At 47.8% G+C, this 15,801-nt stretch overlaps 2 protein-coding genes across 3 annotated transcripts; both read right to left on the bottom strand.

Moving 5' to 3' along the window:
• Positions 1-388: 388 nt before the first annotated feature.
• On the bottom strand, positions 389-5,639 carry LOC115393199 (phytanoyl-CoA hydroxylase-interacting protein-like). The gene is made up of 6 exons (XM_030098060.1): positions 5,550-5,639; positions 2,254-2,450; positions 1,945-2,119; positions 1,748-1,865; positions 1,497-1,665; positions 389-1,420 (listed from the first exon to the last, which is right to left on the bottom strand). The coding sequence occupies exons 1-6, from the start codon at positions 5,614-5,616 to the stop codon at positions 1,046-1,048; spliced, it is 1,101 nt and encodes a 366-aa protein (XP_029953920.1). The 5' UTR covers positions 5,617-5,639; the 3' UTR covers positions 389-1,045.
• Positions 5,640-8,198: 2,559 nt separating this feature from the next.
• LOC115393222 (APOBEC1 complementation factor-like) lies at positions 8,199-13,154 on the bottom strand. 2 transcript variants are annotated; one of them, XM_030098086.1, is made up of 12 exons: positions 13,053-13,154; positions 12,846-12,980; positions 12,629-12,759; positions 12,201-12,439; positions 11,359-11,523; positions 11,169-11,266; positions 10,808-10,945; positions 10,525-10,672; positions 9,598-9,851; positions 9,286-9,422; positions 8,950-9,086; positions 8,199-8,353 (listed from the first exon to the last, which is right to left on the bottom strand). In XM_030098086.1, the coding sequence occupies exons 1-12, from the start codon at positions 13,152-13,154 to the stop codon at positions 8,199-8,201; spliced, it is 1,839 nt and encodes a 612-aa protein (XP_029953946.1). The 2 variants fall into 2 exon arrangements, with proteins under 2 accessions (XP_029953946.1, XP_029953947.1); XM_030098087.1 differs by having other exon boundaries at positions 9,598-9,827.
• Positions 13,155-15,801: the final 2,647 nt, after the last annotated feature.

The raw sequence follows: 15,801 nt of genomic DNA, 5'->3' as shown, positions 1-15,801 counted from the left end.
TGTTGACCTGATGGATCAGTGTGGCAGCCATGTTGGATGAGGACCTGCTTCTTCTTCAAAACATTCAGTTTAATTGAAAGATTTTTTTTTTTGGTACCATATGATTAGGCAAATCTAATCAGATAAATACTGCATTAAATTCAGTATGCAGCAGAACTCTGCAGACAGCAGGTGGCAGTATGACACAACAACAGAAAGGAAGTTCAGTGATTTTCAGCTCACTCATAAACAAGGGGATTTCAAATAAAAAGCTCAGTCACAGCTGCTGCAACCTGAAAAAAAGGTTTAATGAGATCACAATACCAACAGAGGAACCGGAGGTTAGAAAAATACAGATTAGCAGCAATCAGTCGTCTTTTACAGTTTCCAACTTCCGTCCAGCCACATTTACCATGAACACTCCCATCCTATCAGCTCTGACAGGATTCTACATGTGTACTTCTCCTCTTCATGAACACAGGCTGTTCATCATATCTGGAACGTTCAAAAAACTGTGAGGAAGCAGAGAAACAGAGCTTAGTGTTTATAGTGACCTCCGTTACTCCTGCAGTACCATTATGTCAACAATACACAACTAATAGATACTAAATGATGAACATATTATGAAAAAAATAAAGGATTGAGCCTTGTCAACTCTTACAAACATAAAAATCGAATAAATCTGATCACCCTGGTGGTAAATAGGTTAAACTATTAGTGCTGCTCAGAGACAAAAGAGATTAAGGATCTCATTAGCTTGAGTTTTAGTCCTCATCTAAGTCCATTGCCTCCAAAAACAGATTTTTTTTTTCACAAAGAAAACAAAAAAATAAATGGAGAAAGGTTTCAAACAGAGGAGGAAGTCCAGAATTCAAGTCAAACAACGAGCTCCTGAGTTGAAGTCATCCTGAAACCGCCCCTCCGACCGCCAGAGGGCGCTGTGAGCCGGGTGCGTCTCAGAGGACAGCTGGAGCACACCATGTGCTCCACAGGGAGCTGCAGTTAGTTAGTAGTGGAGCTGCTAACCGCTACACTGGTTAGCCGGTTACTGGAGGAGGCGGCGGCGTTAGCGGCCCGCGCTGATGTTGCACACCTTGCAGCTGGGGTCCTTCTTGGCGTTGGCGGTGGACAGGCTCATGAGCTGGTGGCCGCTGACGCGCGTCACGCTGCCCAGCGTCACGTCCACCGGCTCGGTGTAGATCACCTCCAGGATGACGTCCTGGGCGTGGCAGAAGGACAGCGAGCCGTCGGCCTCCGCCCGGCACGTCAGGAAGGCGTTGCCGGAGCGGTCCAGGAGCGGCAGGCGTCCCCGGCAGAAGGCGTCCCCCCCCGAGCCGGCGGGCGCCAGCACCAGGATGACGTAGTGGTAGGACGTGTACATGCAGTAGAAGTCTCCGAAGTAGATGTTGGTGCTCAGATTGAAGAGGAGGTCGGCGCGAACCTGCAGAAACGCACAAAGAAGGAAGGTCAGCCTGCGCTGAGCGGCCCCGGTTCCCGCGCACGCCGCATTCAGGCACCTGGAAGCGGTGCGGCCCGTACGGGGAGTCCTGCGGCGGCTCGCCCGTGTTGAACTCGGTGTTGCAGCTGAAGAAAATCCCTCTCAGCTTCCCGCTGATGGGCGAGCCGTGGCTGCCGCTGTCGTCCTTCACCGCCGGCAGCAGGTGGCGCTGCGGAGTGTCTCCGCAGCTGCAGCGTGAAGCAGGGTTAAAGGTTACCATGAGCGGAGGAGGAGGAGGAGGCGCAGGAGGAAGAGCGAGGCATGGCGCACCTGTCCGGGTGCAGCAGCGCCTCCTGCTGGTTCCTGTAGAAGACGCTGAAGGGAAGCATGCGGCCGGACACGAGCTCCGCCTTCTGCAGGAGCTGGTTCAGGTGGAGCAGCGAGTAATCTACAAACCGAACACAGGTTACTCCTCCTCTGCACAGCACCCCTCCTGCACGCCTCCTCTCCGCCTCCTTCAGCCCCACCTGCCGTGCAGAACTGAACGATCTCGCTCCACGGAGACACGTCGTATTCTCCGTCCGGCTTCTTCGCCGCCGTCTGCACGGACACGGTGTACTCCGTCCGAGGACTCAGGAACCAGTGGCCCCGCACCGTCATCGGCAGAGGAACCGCCTTCGCCACCAGCTTGGTGGGAATCTCCTGAAACACAGAGCGAGAGGGCGCCACCTTCAGGCCAAACATCGACAACACAACATCTGATCATCTCAACACGAAGCAAACTAAACATTAGATGAGGAGTCAAATGGAGAAAAAAGGAGAAACGGCGGTCTGACCTTGTGTTTGAACTTGTTGCTGTCCTGATTTTCCTTCTTGTTCAGGTCGATGAAGAAGTGCGTGATGCGTTCACGGCCCAGCTCCGTCATGTCCCAGCTGATCCTGAAGGAGTCGCAGGTGATGTTACTGATGCAGATGTTCTGAGGAACCGGGAGGTCGCCCACCACCGCCATGCCATTGCCTGCAGAGGCCACACCTGCAGAACAACTGCCGAGTCAACGCACAGACGCTCATCTTACATCTAGATTCACAATAATATGATCAACCGCAAAAAGCAAAGTGCTTCTTTGAAAGAACGAAAGCTCATTCTGAGTAGTAAGAGGCGGAGCCTCAGCAGCAGCAGTTTTATTAGCAGGCGGACTACAGGGGGAGGCGGAGCCTCGACCGGGGCACGGCTTCAGGTACAGGAGACACAGGAGGCAGATGTGGCTCTCAGGTTCCTGCTGCTGAAAGTGGGTCAGCGAGCTGCAGATGACAGATTACAGCGGTTCATCTCTCAGAGCAGATTACGATGAAGGATTAACCCACCGAAGGGTCACTGTGCTTTGACCCCGAATCGCACAACGACCTCAGATCTTCATCGTAGAGCCTCTCGGCTGTGATGTGGCGAACAGCTGGCCTTCCACACCGAAGGTTCCTGAAGTAACCACGAGTAGAACCAGTCCTCAGTTTCAGTTCAAGAGGTGAACACAGCATATGCTGAAATCTTTGGAGAGCAGAATGGATGAACGATCCAGGCCAGATGCCCTGATGTGAGCTTCAAAATGGAAATCCACTCACAGGGACATTTTTGAGGACAGACAGAAGACAGCTGGAGGACTCTTTGGGGACGCGTGCTGTGCTGTGAGGATGACCGTCCGGGCCTCTTCTGCATTCACCTCCTCCCTCCATGTGTTCGGGGACAAAGGGCTTCAGTCAGCTGACGCTCTGAACAAGGAGCCTTTTGAGGAGTGCAGGACACTCCGACCCACTGCTCCACGTCTTCGACACAAAGTCTGTCAGCGGCGTTCAAACAGTCTTCAAGAGGAAGACATCTGCAGTCCTCATGCGCACGGTAGCAAGCACGCTTCATGATTCAGACATTTAGAGTCACAACCTGTTTGTGTTTGGAAACACAATAAGACAGTGAAAAATAATGTTGCCTCTGTGCAGCAGAAGACAGTGAACAAGTGGTGAAGTTACATGAGAAGCCCTCAGGAGACCTGAGAAGGCAGGAAAACACACCGTTCAGCTGCTTCTGTTGTCACAAAAACACTGAGCAGAAACACAGTGAAACTCTCACAGATGATGGGTGTGTTCGATTTGAATGAAAATGGAAATCTGAGTAACAGAGCAGAAAAAGACCAACAGCAAACATTTAACACTGAGGAAAACGAAGACTGAACCTCAACCAAGAACTGAGCCAAACCAGGACCAAACTCTACTGAATACTAAACCAAACGGAGACCAAACCTCCACCAAAGACTGGCTGAAACACTGACACGAACTGTGTTTCTATGTTTTGGTGTGTTTGAGAGGCTTTTGGCAGCATCTTCGCTCTCTTGGACCTGAAGATCGCTGTGGATAATCACCTCCAGCACAGGAAGAACAGCCTCCTCCATTCACTGCAAAGAGGAGGAGGAGGGCCGGACGGTGGTTGAGAAGAATGGCAATCAGGAACACTGTTTACCTAATTTTCTTTGAAAGGAAGCCTTCGGTGTTCTGTGATTCACTTTCTACCATGTGGATACTCATCTCAGTCATCTAACTAGCCAATGCACCACAAATTTTAAGGCTAAATAGTTCAAATCGGTCAGTATAATCATCCAGAAATGAGTAAAAGCAATAATATAAAAACTTATATTTAAAGTCAGGTCCTATTTATTAATATTATTTATTACTTTAAAATGAGCCTCCTTCGTGTTAGGAGGAATTGGCCCTTTACAAATAAAGAACGAGCCTTATATGATCTACAACCCTCATCAAAAACTTTACTTTCAAAGTTTATATTTTTCCACTAAGGATGACAAATTAAAAAAGTCTACTGTCCAATTAATTTTTCACAAATGCAATTTTTAATCAAACCAATCATGCATGAACATTGATAACCCACCCATAAAAATTGTTCTCTTGTTCCACAGAGTTCAATTATGAAGTGAAAAGTTATGGATGAACATCATTTTCCAAAACTGAAGCATTTGTTTGTGGAATTTGCATAAACTTAATGGTATTTAGGTGATCTGAAAATCACAACTCAAAAGGAATTCTGATCCTCCTAACTTTTTAAAACCACTTGGAGTTTTTATGCATCTAAAGGGGATTTTAAACTTTTTTTTTTTTTAATTACCAACCGTGGCTTTTAAAATCTAAAGCATTAATACCACCCTCATCAAACCTTTTAACCAATTGTGATCTCTTAATATAATGGATTTTGTTTTCCAAAGAAATTTGAAGATTATAGAATAAGCCTTCTTAATATTCTGTGATGAAATTAACATTGAGTGACAAGGATAAATAACATGAGAAACACTTTCAACTTTAGTTAAGGTAATAGTTTTTTTTCCAAAGATAAAGATCAAAACTCTGATCAAGTGGCTAAGACCTTTTTTTAATTTCCATTAAATGTTTATACATGTTAACATCCTCTCTTCTTAAACATTTTTAGAAACCAAGATGTAATTATATAAATGCCACAATGCAAAATTAAATAGCAACAATGGAAGTAGAGGACAGACTTTGTTTCCGGGGGACATTTTTTCTGACGGACTATTTTGGTTCATTTCCAAATTGAGAGCTGCCAGTAGGCAGGTACTGCCAACGCTAAAGTTAACAGTCTAAAACACCAAAATGAATGAAAGCCATTGAAATGTTTATCCAAAAGAAAAACCACCGCGCTGCCTTTGTTTTCCAGTGAGCCTCGAGCTTAGGTGAGTGAAAAGAAAACGTATCTTGTCAATCGGGCTTTACGTTTACAGTGGCATTGAACTCTGTTCACCTAACCTATGGCTGCACCCGTGACTTACTGCACCTTCCTACACCTTCCACCGTATTTTCACATGAAAACACACTGCATCAAACACACGGGCCAACATCTCATAATCATTACATAATAAGATGATTGGTGTCCAATGACCCAATTGTATGTTCATTGAGCTGGAAAGTTTAAACAGAGAGACACTAAAAATACTCTCTTAAAAAATTTTCTTAGAAAAAAGAAATAAAAAAGTAAAATTCTGAATTTAATTATTTGACAGAATTAAATGTGTTGGAAACACGTCCTGACAACAGGCGGGAAAGCCCACAGCGCTGCACTGACCTCCGCGCTCCTCCTCCGGCTCCCTCTCGCTGTGCAGCGCTCCTCCTCCGCTGCGGGGCTCCGACATGGTGCCTCGCCTCCGGGCCGGGAGTCCCGCTGTGGTCCGGCCGCTCCGCCGCCGCCGCCGCCCGGCCGCCTGATGACCGCTCACCCGCTCCCGGATGACGTCACCGCCCCTGACCCGCTTTGGGTGTGGAAGCTCGTGGTGCGTTCACGGGTAAGCTGGAGAGTCGGGAGAGTTCAGCCTGTGTGTTGACTGCGTCCTGCTCACCTGTCCAGGTGGAGCCTGCCTTCACACCCTGTTTGCTGGGATCAGATTAGCACCCTGTGACCCTGACCGTAGATAAAATGTAGAAGCTGGTTGGGTCCAAGAAACATTATTTACTTCAACAGTCAGGATAGTGTCGAAAGATACAATTCTTTTCAGGTAATCACATCAGAAAAAACAGAGGTGTATCTTTGGAAAGCAAACAAATCAAAAGAGTTAGATGAACTTAAATCCTATTTTTGTGTTCAACTTTAGTTACACTTAGTAATTCTATCAATTAGTGACTCTAATATTTATGTTTATCATTAAAATACGATAGTCTCAACAGTTCCATTGGTAGTTTATATTTGTTACCATTATAACCTCTTCGATTACTTTCCTTCACTTTCATTTCATTACTGCTGTGGGCTTTTGACCTGTGACACACCTGATCATCCAGCTGATGACACCTGACCCTCATAGATCAGAGCAGACCACTCTCCTCCAGTTCGGATGCTCACGGAGTGCTTTCGGCGCCCTCTAGTGGTGGGGACACACACATACACACACAGAGTCAGGGGTCTTAATGTTCTGGCTGGTCAGTGTGTGTACCGGATAAAGACACTGAGAAACAGCTGATGATGATGGAGGATGAAGAGGATTAAAGGCTCCATGAGAAGAGAAATAAATGAGCGCTTACATAAGAAGATTAAACACACACACACACACACACACACGCACACACACATACATACACATGCACACAGACAGACAGATGAAAATAAAGAAAATCATGGTGATGAACACGTTGCTGGGCGGTGTCCTGTCGCAGCGTGCTGTCATGCCCGGTCATACGTGCCGTTGTGGCACGGTGCTATGGCTCGTTGTCACGGATGAAGCCGTGCGCCCGAGACTCAGAGTGACCAATCAGGGGTGATTTAAGGACACTTCTAGTCACATATTTGAAACTTATGCAGGAGTGATACAGTCTGAACTTTTTACCGACAGAATTATTCCGATGGCAATATTTAACAGGCATTTATTCTACATATTCTGGTTTCTTCTGGTCCACGAATTAAAGAAAACAAGAGGAAATCTTCAGAAAATGGCCTGTCTCAGAAGGAATAATTCTTTTGTTAAATTTTCACATGCAAAGTTTCATCCAGAGAAGTGTCGTGTTAAAACAAGACGATCAAGAGTCAAACATGAGACCTGTAAATATAAAGCAAAACAAAGGAAGCTGCTTATTTAAATGTTGGCGTCTTTATTTTAGTGAAGATTACGGATCATGAATTGTGACAATTTGTCAAAGCAGTTTCCTCCAACCACACAGAAAAACCCTCCAGCTTTCCCACAATCCCCTCTGTTCCTCACTCTCATCATTAATCTGTACCGATTCTCATGTTTCTGTTTCTGTCAATCATGAAATCAAAGAAAGAAAAACAGCATCAGAATAGTTTTTTTTTCTTCCTCTGGGTACAAAAATAAGATCTAAGTGCCTCACGCACTTTAATACTGTCTCTGCTCCATGTCGTGTTCACAGTTCGGCGTGTAAAACGTCTGCGCTCCTCATCCCGGGAGCAGACGATGGTTTTATCAAGAGATCAGACATGAAACCTTTCTGGGAGACAAAAAGAGGTCGGAAAAAAAAAAAAAAAGAAGAAGCATAGTACAAAACCATAATGATGAAAACAAAGAACTACAAATCGCACCTCTCAAGGAAATAATAAGTCGGGGTTAAGCCTCATAGCATGTTGCCTCAGAAGAGCTGGCACTCTGGTCGCTCAGCAGGCAGAAAATTCCCACTTCAGAGTCGAGGGTGTTTCCGTGACATCAAGAAACACGACAAGTCCCTTTCACCAAAATCTGAAGAAACACGACGATCCTAAATTTTTCTGGAAACTCTTCGTTATGCAGCCGTTAACGCTCCAGCTCTTATTCGTAGTTAGAGAACAACGTCCCACAGGTTTCACTTTAACGGCGATAAAGTTGGTTTATCACATCGGAGAATACGTTTCCTCATGAAGATGAAGTGTTGTCCCGTTGAGCGACGTCGCGTTGGCTTCTCAGAGCTTCTTACTTTCCCAGTTTTGAGTTTGTTTCTGTGTATTTCTCCCAGCTGACAAGTCGGAACTTTCCCATTTTCCCAGCAACTAATGAACGCTCAATAAAACTTGTAAACAAACACTAAGAATAAGAAAATCCCGAAGTCCGATCACAACCACCATCATGGTCAGAGAGTGGGGAAGATGGGGGAGGAGGTGGAGGCAGGGGGCGCTTGGGGTGTGTGGTGGGTGGGGTGACGAGTCCCGGGCGTCCTTCTACATGTCATCTCGAAGCGTTAATACTGGTTCCCCCTGAAGCTGGGCCCTCGCCGTCCGTACGCTCGTCCAGCTGGCCTTCTAGAAAACGCCGTATCCGTCAGCGTGGCGTGCTTGCACCGCAAAGGCCGGGTAGCCCTCGTAGGTGGCGTAAGCAGTCAGGTCCTGGCCCAGGGACACAGCCTGCTTCAGCTGGGACGCAACTGCCGAGGACGCCGGGCTCGCCAGAGCGTAGCCTGCAAGGAAGCACAACACACACTCAGACACGGCGCACCGAGTCAGTGCTAATGTTAGTGTGTCGCTGTGAGGAGGACTGGTGTTAGCATGCAGCTCTGGAGGAGACACGGGGCTCTGTGGCTAGCTTAGCGTTAGCACAGCTGTCTGACAAAAACGAATGAACTCCTGTCCAGAAACACAGTGAGGCTTACAGATGGGTACTTTGTTTAAACTCATCCAAACATGTCCAGGACTATGTCCAAACCCAGGTCTAAAACTATGTCCAATGTGAGTCTGAAGACAGGTTTAAAACTAGTCCAAAAACAGTCTAAAACCTGTCTAAATCAGTACGAAACCAGAGCTACGCTTAAATATACAACCGTGTCCAAAACCAAACTAAAAGCTGGAAGGAAACTGGTCCTAAACCAGATCCAAGCACCAGTCCAAAAACAGGTGTACAACCAGTCCAATACTCGTCTAGCTCAAAATTTAGGAGGTCCCTACAGTGAAGAAGATTCAACATGTTCGCAGCGTCTTCCTGTAATACTGCTCTGGGGTGTGTTAGTGTGGTGTGCAGTGAAGCGTTAGTCGGCTTGGGGTACGGACCTTCACATACCTGGGAAGGCCACAGAGGCCACGGTGGCTTCGGTGGCGCCCTCGGTCTGCAGGCCCAGCGTCTGCAGCGTGTGCTCGGCTGCGTGCACTTTAGCTTCCTCCACGGCGGCGCACAGTTTAGTGGGCGTGAAAGGATGGCTGCAAACAGACACTTCATGAGCTCAGCTGGGAACGGCAGGAACGTTAGCACAAGCATGAGCAAAAGCAAACTAAGGAGCAGCTGAGTAACAGAAACACCAGCATCATGAGCAATGGCATTAACAGGAAGTGTCAGAGCAGCAGTATTCATCACCACAGTAGCAGCTTTAGCTTTAGCAGCACTATTGTGAGTACTGACACATTGGGGTACTGTGTAGCCAGAGCTGGGATGGTGATCTTGTAGAGGAAGAGTTGTCTCTGGTCCGGACTGATGGCTGAATGCAGCTGGTAGACGGGCTGACCCCAGTTATTCTTCTGGCACAGCTCCTCCAGGACCTGACACACACACACACACACACACACACACACACGCACACACACCACAGGTATATTTCTAGAGATATCAAGGCCGTAAGTTCCCTTAGTTAAAGTAATAAAAAAATGTACTTTTCCTTCCCTGATGTCAGCTCGCTTTGGTTGTTCACTGACAGAGTCGGTGGCGTGCTCTCACCTGTGGCGCTGGTTTGATGGCGGCTGTCTTCAAGCTCATGGCGGCCGGGTTCATGGGGGTCAGCTCCATCCCGGGCAGCAGGTCGTACAGCTTCTCCTCTGCCTGCTTCTCCGCTTTCAGCCCATAGTGGCCGCCACCGCCTCCACCGCCTCCGCCCCGACCCACAGCTCCTCCCCCGGCAGCGTAGGCCAGGTAGCCCCGCCCACCCAGTCCCCGCACCCCCGCAGCCCCTACAGGTACAGTCATGTAAATTTCTACAGGAGACCGAAAAGGTGTGAAATCAATCAAATCACCGCAAATCAGGGTCACACAATCATCCAATCACAGTAAACAATGGTAACCATGACAACAGCACGTCTTCTTCTGAAGTCCTGCCCTGATGTGTCTGCTTATCATTGTGCTCGCCTGCGTGAGTTCTCATTTACAAGTAAGGCTTGATTGATGGGTTGATTGAAGGCCGAGATGATTTCAGGATTTCGGACTCTGTGATTGGTTCGATTCCTCATTAACAATTTGGGGCTATGTGCTGTTTATTGATTGACATCAGCCAATGATGAAGCTCCGCCCCCCCCTGCTTGTGTTCCCGCTAACAGTTTATACACTATTTTTAGTAAATTTCTTTTTTTAACCTCATTCTACTTTGAGTTTTTTCTTTATATACCTTTATATTTTTATTTCCTAGGTATCATTGGAGAAAATATTAAGATGCTTGTTCACAGCTGTTCCACAGATAGTAGGAACAGAATAGAGGGGGTTACTACAGGTTGTGTGTATGAACTACTGCGTGTGTGTGCATAAGAATGTGTGCAGTAGTGTTGTATTAGGGATCAGTGCACAACTGTCTGCTGCTCAGCTTTGATTGGTCGCTTGGGGGCGGGGCTTCACCTGCTGTCTGCACTATACAGATAAAACTCATGGCGCACTCACCTCGGACGGATGGCGTCCTCATCACGCCCCGACCTCCTCCCACGTGAGCTTTGGCTGCCGGAAAGCGGAACTGACCTGGGATGGCCGCGTAGGCCTGGGGGGCATAAAACACAGGCGCACCGAGGTACGCCGCCGAGGGGTCGTACACCTGTGGGAGGAGACCGGCGAGTTATTATCGAGGGGATATCGTCATACAGCTGTTGATACTTGAAACCAAGTGCAGATGTGGTGCATTCAGGGTCCGACCTGTCTCAGTGTAGGTGTGCTGTGTTCAAGGTCCTACCTGTCCCAGAGTGTAAGCTGTGTAGTCGGTCTGCAGCAGGGAGCCCCCTCGTCCTCCAGTTCCTCGGGTGTAGCGAACATAACTGTCTTTATCGACGGGTTTGGCCAGAGTGACTTCGATAGGAGACCCGTCTACCACCTGGAGGAGACGGGGAGAAGTGAGGACTTACTCTTCACTCTGGAAACACTGGTGATGCCAGCAAGACTGGAAATAACTGGAATATTGGGGAAGCGCACTCAGCTACAGGACTAGAAAGGTGGAGGACAGCAGATACAGAATGGGTTGTGATAGAAGAAACTAGAAGAGGACACACGATGCAGAGTGACGCTGTGTTTACGTGACGGTTTGAACTCCTCCTCACCTTTCCATTGAGCGCGTTCATGGCGTTGATGGCGTCTTCTCTCTGAGTGAAGTGGACGAAGGCATAGTCTCTGATCTTCTTCACTCGCTCCACCGCTCCTGCAGCACAGAAATGTTTTTTTAGTAATCACACCCGCAGAAGAAAGACGTGCTGCATTCACTGACCCCCCCCTCCGGACATGAGGTCTCACCTGGCTTGAGGCTGCTGAACTCTTTCTCGATGGTCTCTTCTGTGGTCTGCAGCATCAGGTTCCTCACATACAGGATCTTAACAGCTGCCATGGTGTCCTCATCCACCTCCACCTCAGGCTCCGCCCAGTCAACCGCGATGGCATGACCCCACAGCTGTATACGGCCTGGGAGATATAACAGGTGAGGCTTCATGACACGAGTCAAAGGACAAGTGAGTGTTTAGCTAACTGAGCCAGTCAGAGCTCTTGTTTTACTGGCCCAGGACCCAGTAACGTGCGCTGTGATTGGTTGGTGATAACAAAGTCGCTCAGCTCCTCCGAAGGAGACTTTGACATGTTTTATTGTGTTGTTTTGTGAGTGTGTCATGTGACTGTGTCATATTGTGTTTATCGCTCTCAAAGCGATAAACACAATATACATTTATGGGTATGTGTGGTTATTTATGATTTGGTAAAAGTTAGAGAGTAGAACCTAGGAGTTCAGTTTACAGATGGACTTTGAATGCACCATCCAAGGGCATTTAAGGGACACCTCTCGAAATGCTCTGGAATTTCTACCCTGCATATTTTAGAGGTTTTTTTTTTCTACTTTAAAGACTTGAGTCAACATCCTTACAAATCATTAATGTCCTTTCAAGCCTGTTAAACTGTAAAAGTGTCAAACTGACCAAATCACTTACAGCTTAACTTCAGCTATGAAAGAACCTGCGGTTTCGACCCATGTGTCTGTATCTTTCTGAAGACGATCGCCTGTTTAGTCCTCCTATTCAATACTATACTTTGATATGTGCAGGAGTTACAAAAAGTGGCCCCTTGCCGCGGTGAATGGCGTCTGCTTCTACCTGGCAGCAGTTTTCGGCGGGCCATGGCGGCGGCTCGGTGGCTGTCGTACTCCACGAAGGCAAAGCCACGGTTCTTGGACTTGTCGGCAGCGCTGGGGTACACAATGACGTCCACCACCCCTTCGGTCACCTTCCTCATCTCGGTCAGGATCTCCTCGCGCTTCTTGGTTTTAGGAATGCCGCCCACAAACAGCCGACAGTTATCCACGCTGGCACAGACTCCCAGTAGGCGGCCGTTCCTGCAGAGAACGGAAACACAGTGAGACCGAGGGCGAGCCTGAGGTCAGTTCATGGCATGTAGGTAGTGTCTCTTCATGGTTGGTGAAGGTCTTTGTGGGGCGATGAACAGATGTGTGCTGATGAAGACGCCTCCATAGATTTACAGCTGCAGTGATGTTGAGGATGAAGGGTGAATTCAGCAGCTGGACCTGATCTCGTAGTTGTTGAGCTGTTTCATGGCAGCTCTGGCCTCCTGTTTGGTGCTGAAGGTGACGAAGGCGTAGCCCCGGTTGTTCCCGTTGAAGTCCATCATCATTCTCACTTCGTAGATCTTCCCGAACTGGAAGCGGGAGCAGAGAGAGATCAGGTGATGAGCGGGTCTCTGCGTCCAGCCGCTCTCAGTCACAGTGTCTTTGCTCGTCACACCTTCTCACACAGAGGGACCAGCTCGTCCTCGAACACGTCTCTGGGAAGTTTCCCCACAAAGATCTCACTGCCTCTCTCTGGTGGACCTCCATCCCAGCCGGGCGGAGGACCTCCGTACCGCCGCTGACCATTCTCCTGCACAGCCACCACAATCAGACCGACAGACAGACGGACGGAAGGACAGGCAGACTCAGGACATCTTCCTACCTGTCTCAGCTGGTAGCCAGTCCGCTGCATTAGTGCCCGGAGCGCCGCCTCCTTCTGTGTCCCCGTCAGTCCATCCCCTCCTGCTTTCTGATTGGTTTCCATTGGGTGTGATTGACAGCAATATGTAAATCAGGGAAATTAGGGGTGCTCACTGCAATGACAAAACGAGACCTTCTGGATCAGCGGACAGCTGCCACAACCCTATGTTTATGTCTGATTTCCATCTGCTTTCTTGTACTGTCTCATTCCATCTCTGCTGTCTCACACTGAACCGTCCTGTCTTGTCCTTTCTCATCTTGTCTTGTTTTGTGTCACTCTTAAGAAAACAGAGAAACGATGAACAAGTTGAAGAATATGCTCATATGACTGATAAATGTTTCTCATTGTTAAGTTTTGTTCATCGAGATGTGACTGACTTGTTCTGTTCAGTGGTGAACTGTTGAACAGGGAAAGTTACTGTTATCAAGACAGAGATCATGCTAGCGGCACATTACCTTAGCACACCAGATAGAGCAGCACGATGAAGCTACTCTCCACATTCTGTTCACTGTGAAGATAAAGCCTTTTCTCCCTGTGAGTTCCCTCAGATCAGGAATATGTTGGCCCATACCTGAAGCTCTCTTCATGTATCCGAACTGCATTTACTTCCCAGTGCGGTGGATGCTGCTGGTGTCATACGGGCTGAGATACAGCGTTAGCTTCTCTGAGGCCGACGGCGGCCGGAGGTCAAGGTCTGCTTGCTAATCATTGACCGAGTGTGCAGGTCTGCACGACCGACACACCAGGCTGCTGAATCAACAACCAACCTGAAACTCTGCCTGCAGAAAAACGTCTATCCCTGAAGATCCAGAACCAAAGATGACCACCAAAACCTGATCCGGACACAAAACCTGAACAAGAAAACCTGATCCAATACCCAGCCTGATCACCAAAACCCAATCCAGAACCAAACCTGGCCACCAAAGCCTAATCAACAACTAAATCTGACCATCAAAACCTGATTCAGAACCATATCTGTCCACCAGAATCAATTTCAGATTTGAACCTGTCCACCAAAACCTGAGGTAGAAAAGAACCTGGCTACCAAAACTTAACAATCAAAATAGGCCCAAACTTGATCCAAATTCAAACCATTCCAAACCTGAACATGGCCACTGAAACGAGGCACTGAACCCAACCTGAGCTGTAGAGCCTGATCCATAGCCCAAACATGTGCACCAGAACCATCAAAACCTGACCCAGAACCAAACTGCACCACTATAACCTGATCAGTACAAGTAAAGGGACTCAATAAATAAATGCAATAAAAGTTAAAGTCCCCACAAAAACAACTGAAAATAACTTTTATCTGCATGACTCAGCAAAAAGAGCTGCAATCCTGACTCCCTGATTGGTCCCCGTCTGTGTGATGATACTGGGTCGTCAGCTGTGTCAGAGTTCACGAGTTTAAATCATTCAGGAACCGGTTGACACCGGTTATTAAATCAACTGTAAGTTCTTAGAAAGCAGTCAAACGTCTGGAAATTGAAAAGTGGTTGTGATCAGTCTGATGTTAACGCCTGCTTATTTTTCACCTGTTTCACCAAAACACACGACGCCAGAGGTCTGGAACTGTGCACCAGTGTGTGGAACAGGTTGTTCATGTATGAACAAACGGGTGAGATCCTTAAGTCTAGTGTCTCTACGGTGGTTCATATCTGACGGCAGATCTGACAGCTCCCATTTCTGATGGACATTTTGACAAGAGTCGAAACTGACAACGCTGCACTCAGCGACCTGCTGCTGCTGAGTCCACCAATCAGATTTTCCGTCAGAGGGGCGTTCAGCAGACAAACAAGGCCGATGCTGAAGCCACTGCGAACTGCAAACCAGGGTCTGTTCTACTATTTTCACGTCAAACAACCAAACGACTGTTCGCCGTGAGAACAGCAGCTGCAGAGACACTGCACAACAGCCACGCCGCCTCATTAACTGGGGGATATCAAGAGCAGCAGCCACGATAACAGCCACAATAATACCAGCAGCAACCGTCACTATGACAACGACGCTGATAACATAAACAGCAGCATTAAGGGTAGGCCATGATTTACCAAAAACAAATCTGCACAGCGGGTGGCAGCAGTGAGACTCCTTTCCTCCTGCTGTCAGAATCTTCTTCTGCTCTTGGACTCAGTGCAGGAAAACTAAAGGACTGACTCACTTCCCTGTCTGCTGGTACAAAGTGGTATTACAAGACTGCCTGGGAAATATCTTAGCTGCATTTAGGTGATGAGAGCAGAAATTATGCGAATTACAGCATAAAAAAATGGTCTGAAGGGTAATTTTTTGAAGTTAAGCTGCTATAGGTTTACACTGCAGGGGGACTTCACTCCTTTCTCCCTCTCCATACAGTCATATTTCACCATTTCATGTCACTAATCTGCCTCATTTCTTGAATCCTGCTCTCTCTTTACGTACCTGCGGGATGGGTACATACCTGACAGTGGAAAGGAAAGTTTGTGGTCTGAGCCTTCATCACGTCTACAGCGAGTGAATTTCTGATCGTTGCTGTTTCCTCTGCCACTGTCCTCCAACTGGACCAGCAGAAAGTCTCCACCTCTTAGTCTGATTCATTAGAAAGTCTCCACCTCTAAGCTCTGTTAGTGTTTCTCCTAATCTGGATGTTAGCTGAAGTTTCATCAGTTATTGAGAGGAAGACGCTTCATAACCTGAAACGCCTGCACTTCCAGGGAGAAACAGATTCATCAAC

The sequence above is a fragment of the Salarias fasciatus genome, chromosome 8 (genome assembly GCF_902148845.1).
Source record: "Salarias fasciatus chromosome 8, fSalaFa1.1, whole genome shotgun sequence".
NCBI classification, from domain to species: domain Eukaryota; kingdom Metazoa; phylum Chordata; class Actinopteri; order Blenniiformes; family Blenniidae; genus Salarias; species Salarias fasciatus.
Note: the sequence above shows the minus strand (reverse complement) of the source record. Positions and strands in the feature narration are given on the sequence as shown.

Excerpts from the sequence above, each read along its gene's own strand:
- LOC115393199 (XM_030098060.1), bottom strand. The coding sequence starts at position 5,616 with ATGTCGGAGCCCCGCAGCGGAGGAGGAGCGCTGCACAGCGAGAGGGAG. Across the intron at positions 2,120-2,253 it reads GCAACAAGTTCAAACACAAG|GAGATTCCCACCAAGCTGGT; the intron begins GTCAGACCGCCG and ends TCTGTGTTTCAG. Across the intron at positions 1,866-1,944 it reads CGTTCAGTTCTGCACGGCAG|ATTACTCGCTGCTCCACCTG; the intron begins GTGGGGCTGAAG and ends TTCGGTTTGTAG.
- LOC115393222 (XM_030098086.1), bottom strand. The coding sequence starts at position 13,154 with ATGGAAACCAATCAGAAAGCAGGAGGGGATGGACTGACGGGGACACAG. Across the intron at positions 12,981-13,052 it reads CTGGCTACCAGCTGAGACAG|GAGAATGGTCAGCGGCGGTA; the intron begins GTAGGAAGATGT and ends GTGGCTGTGCAG. Across the intron at positions 11,267-11,358 it reads GTTCAGCAGCCTCAAGCCAG|GAGCGGTGGAGCGAGTGAAG; the intron begins GTGAGACCTCAT and ends TCTGTGCTGCAG.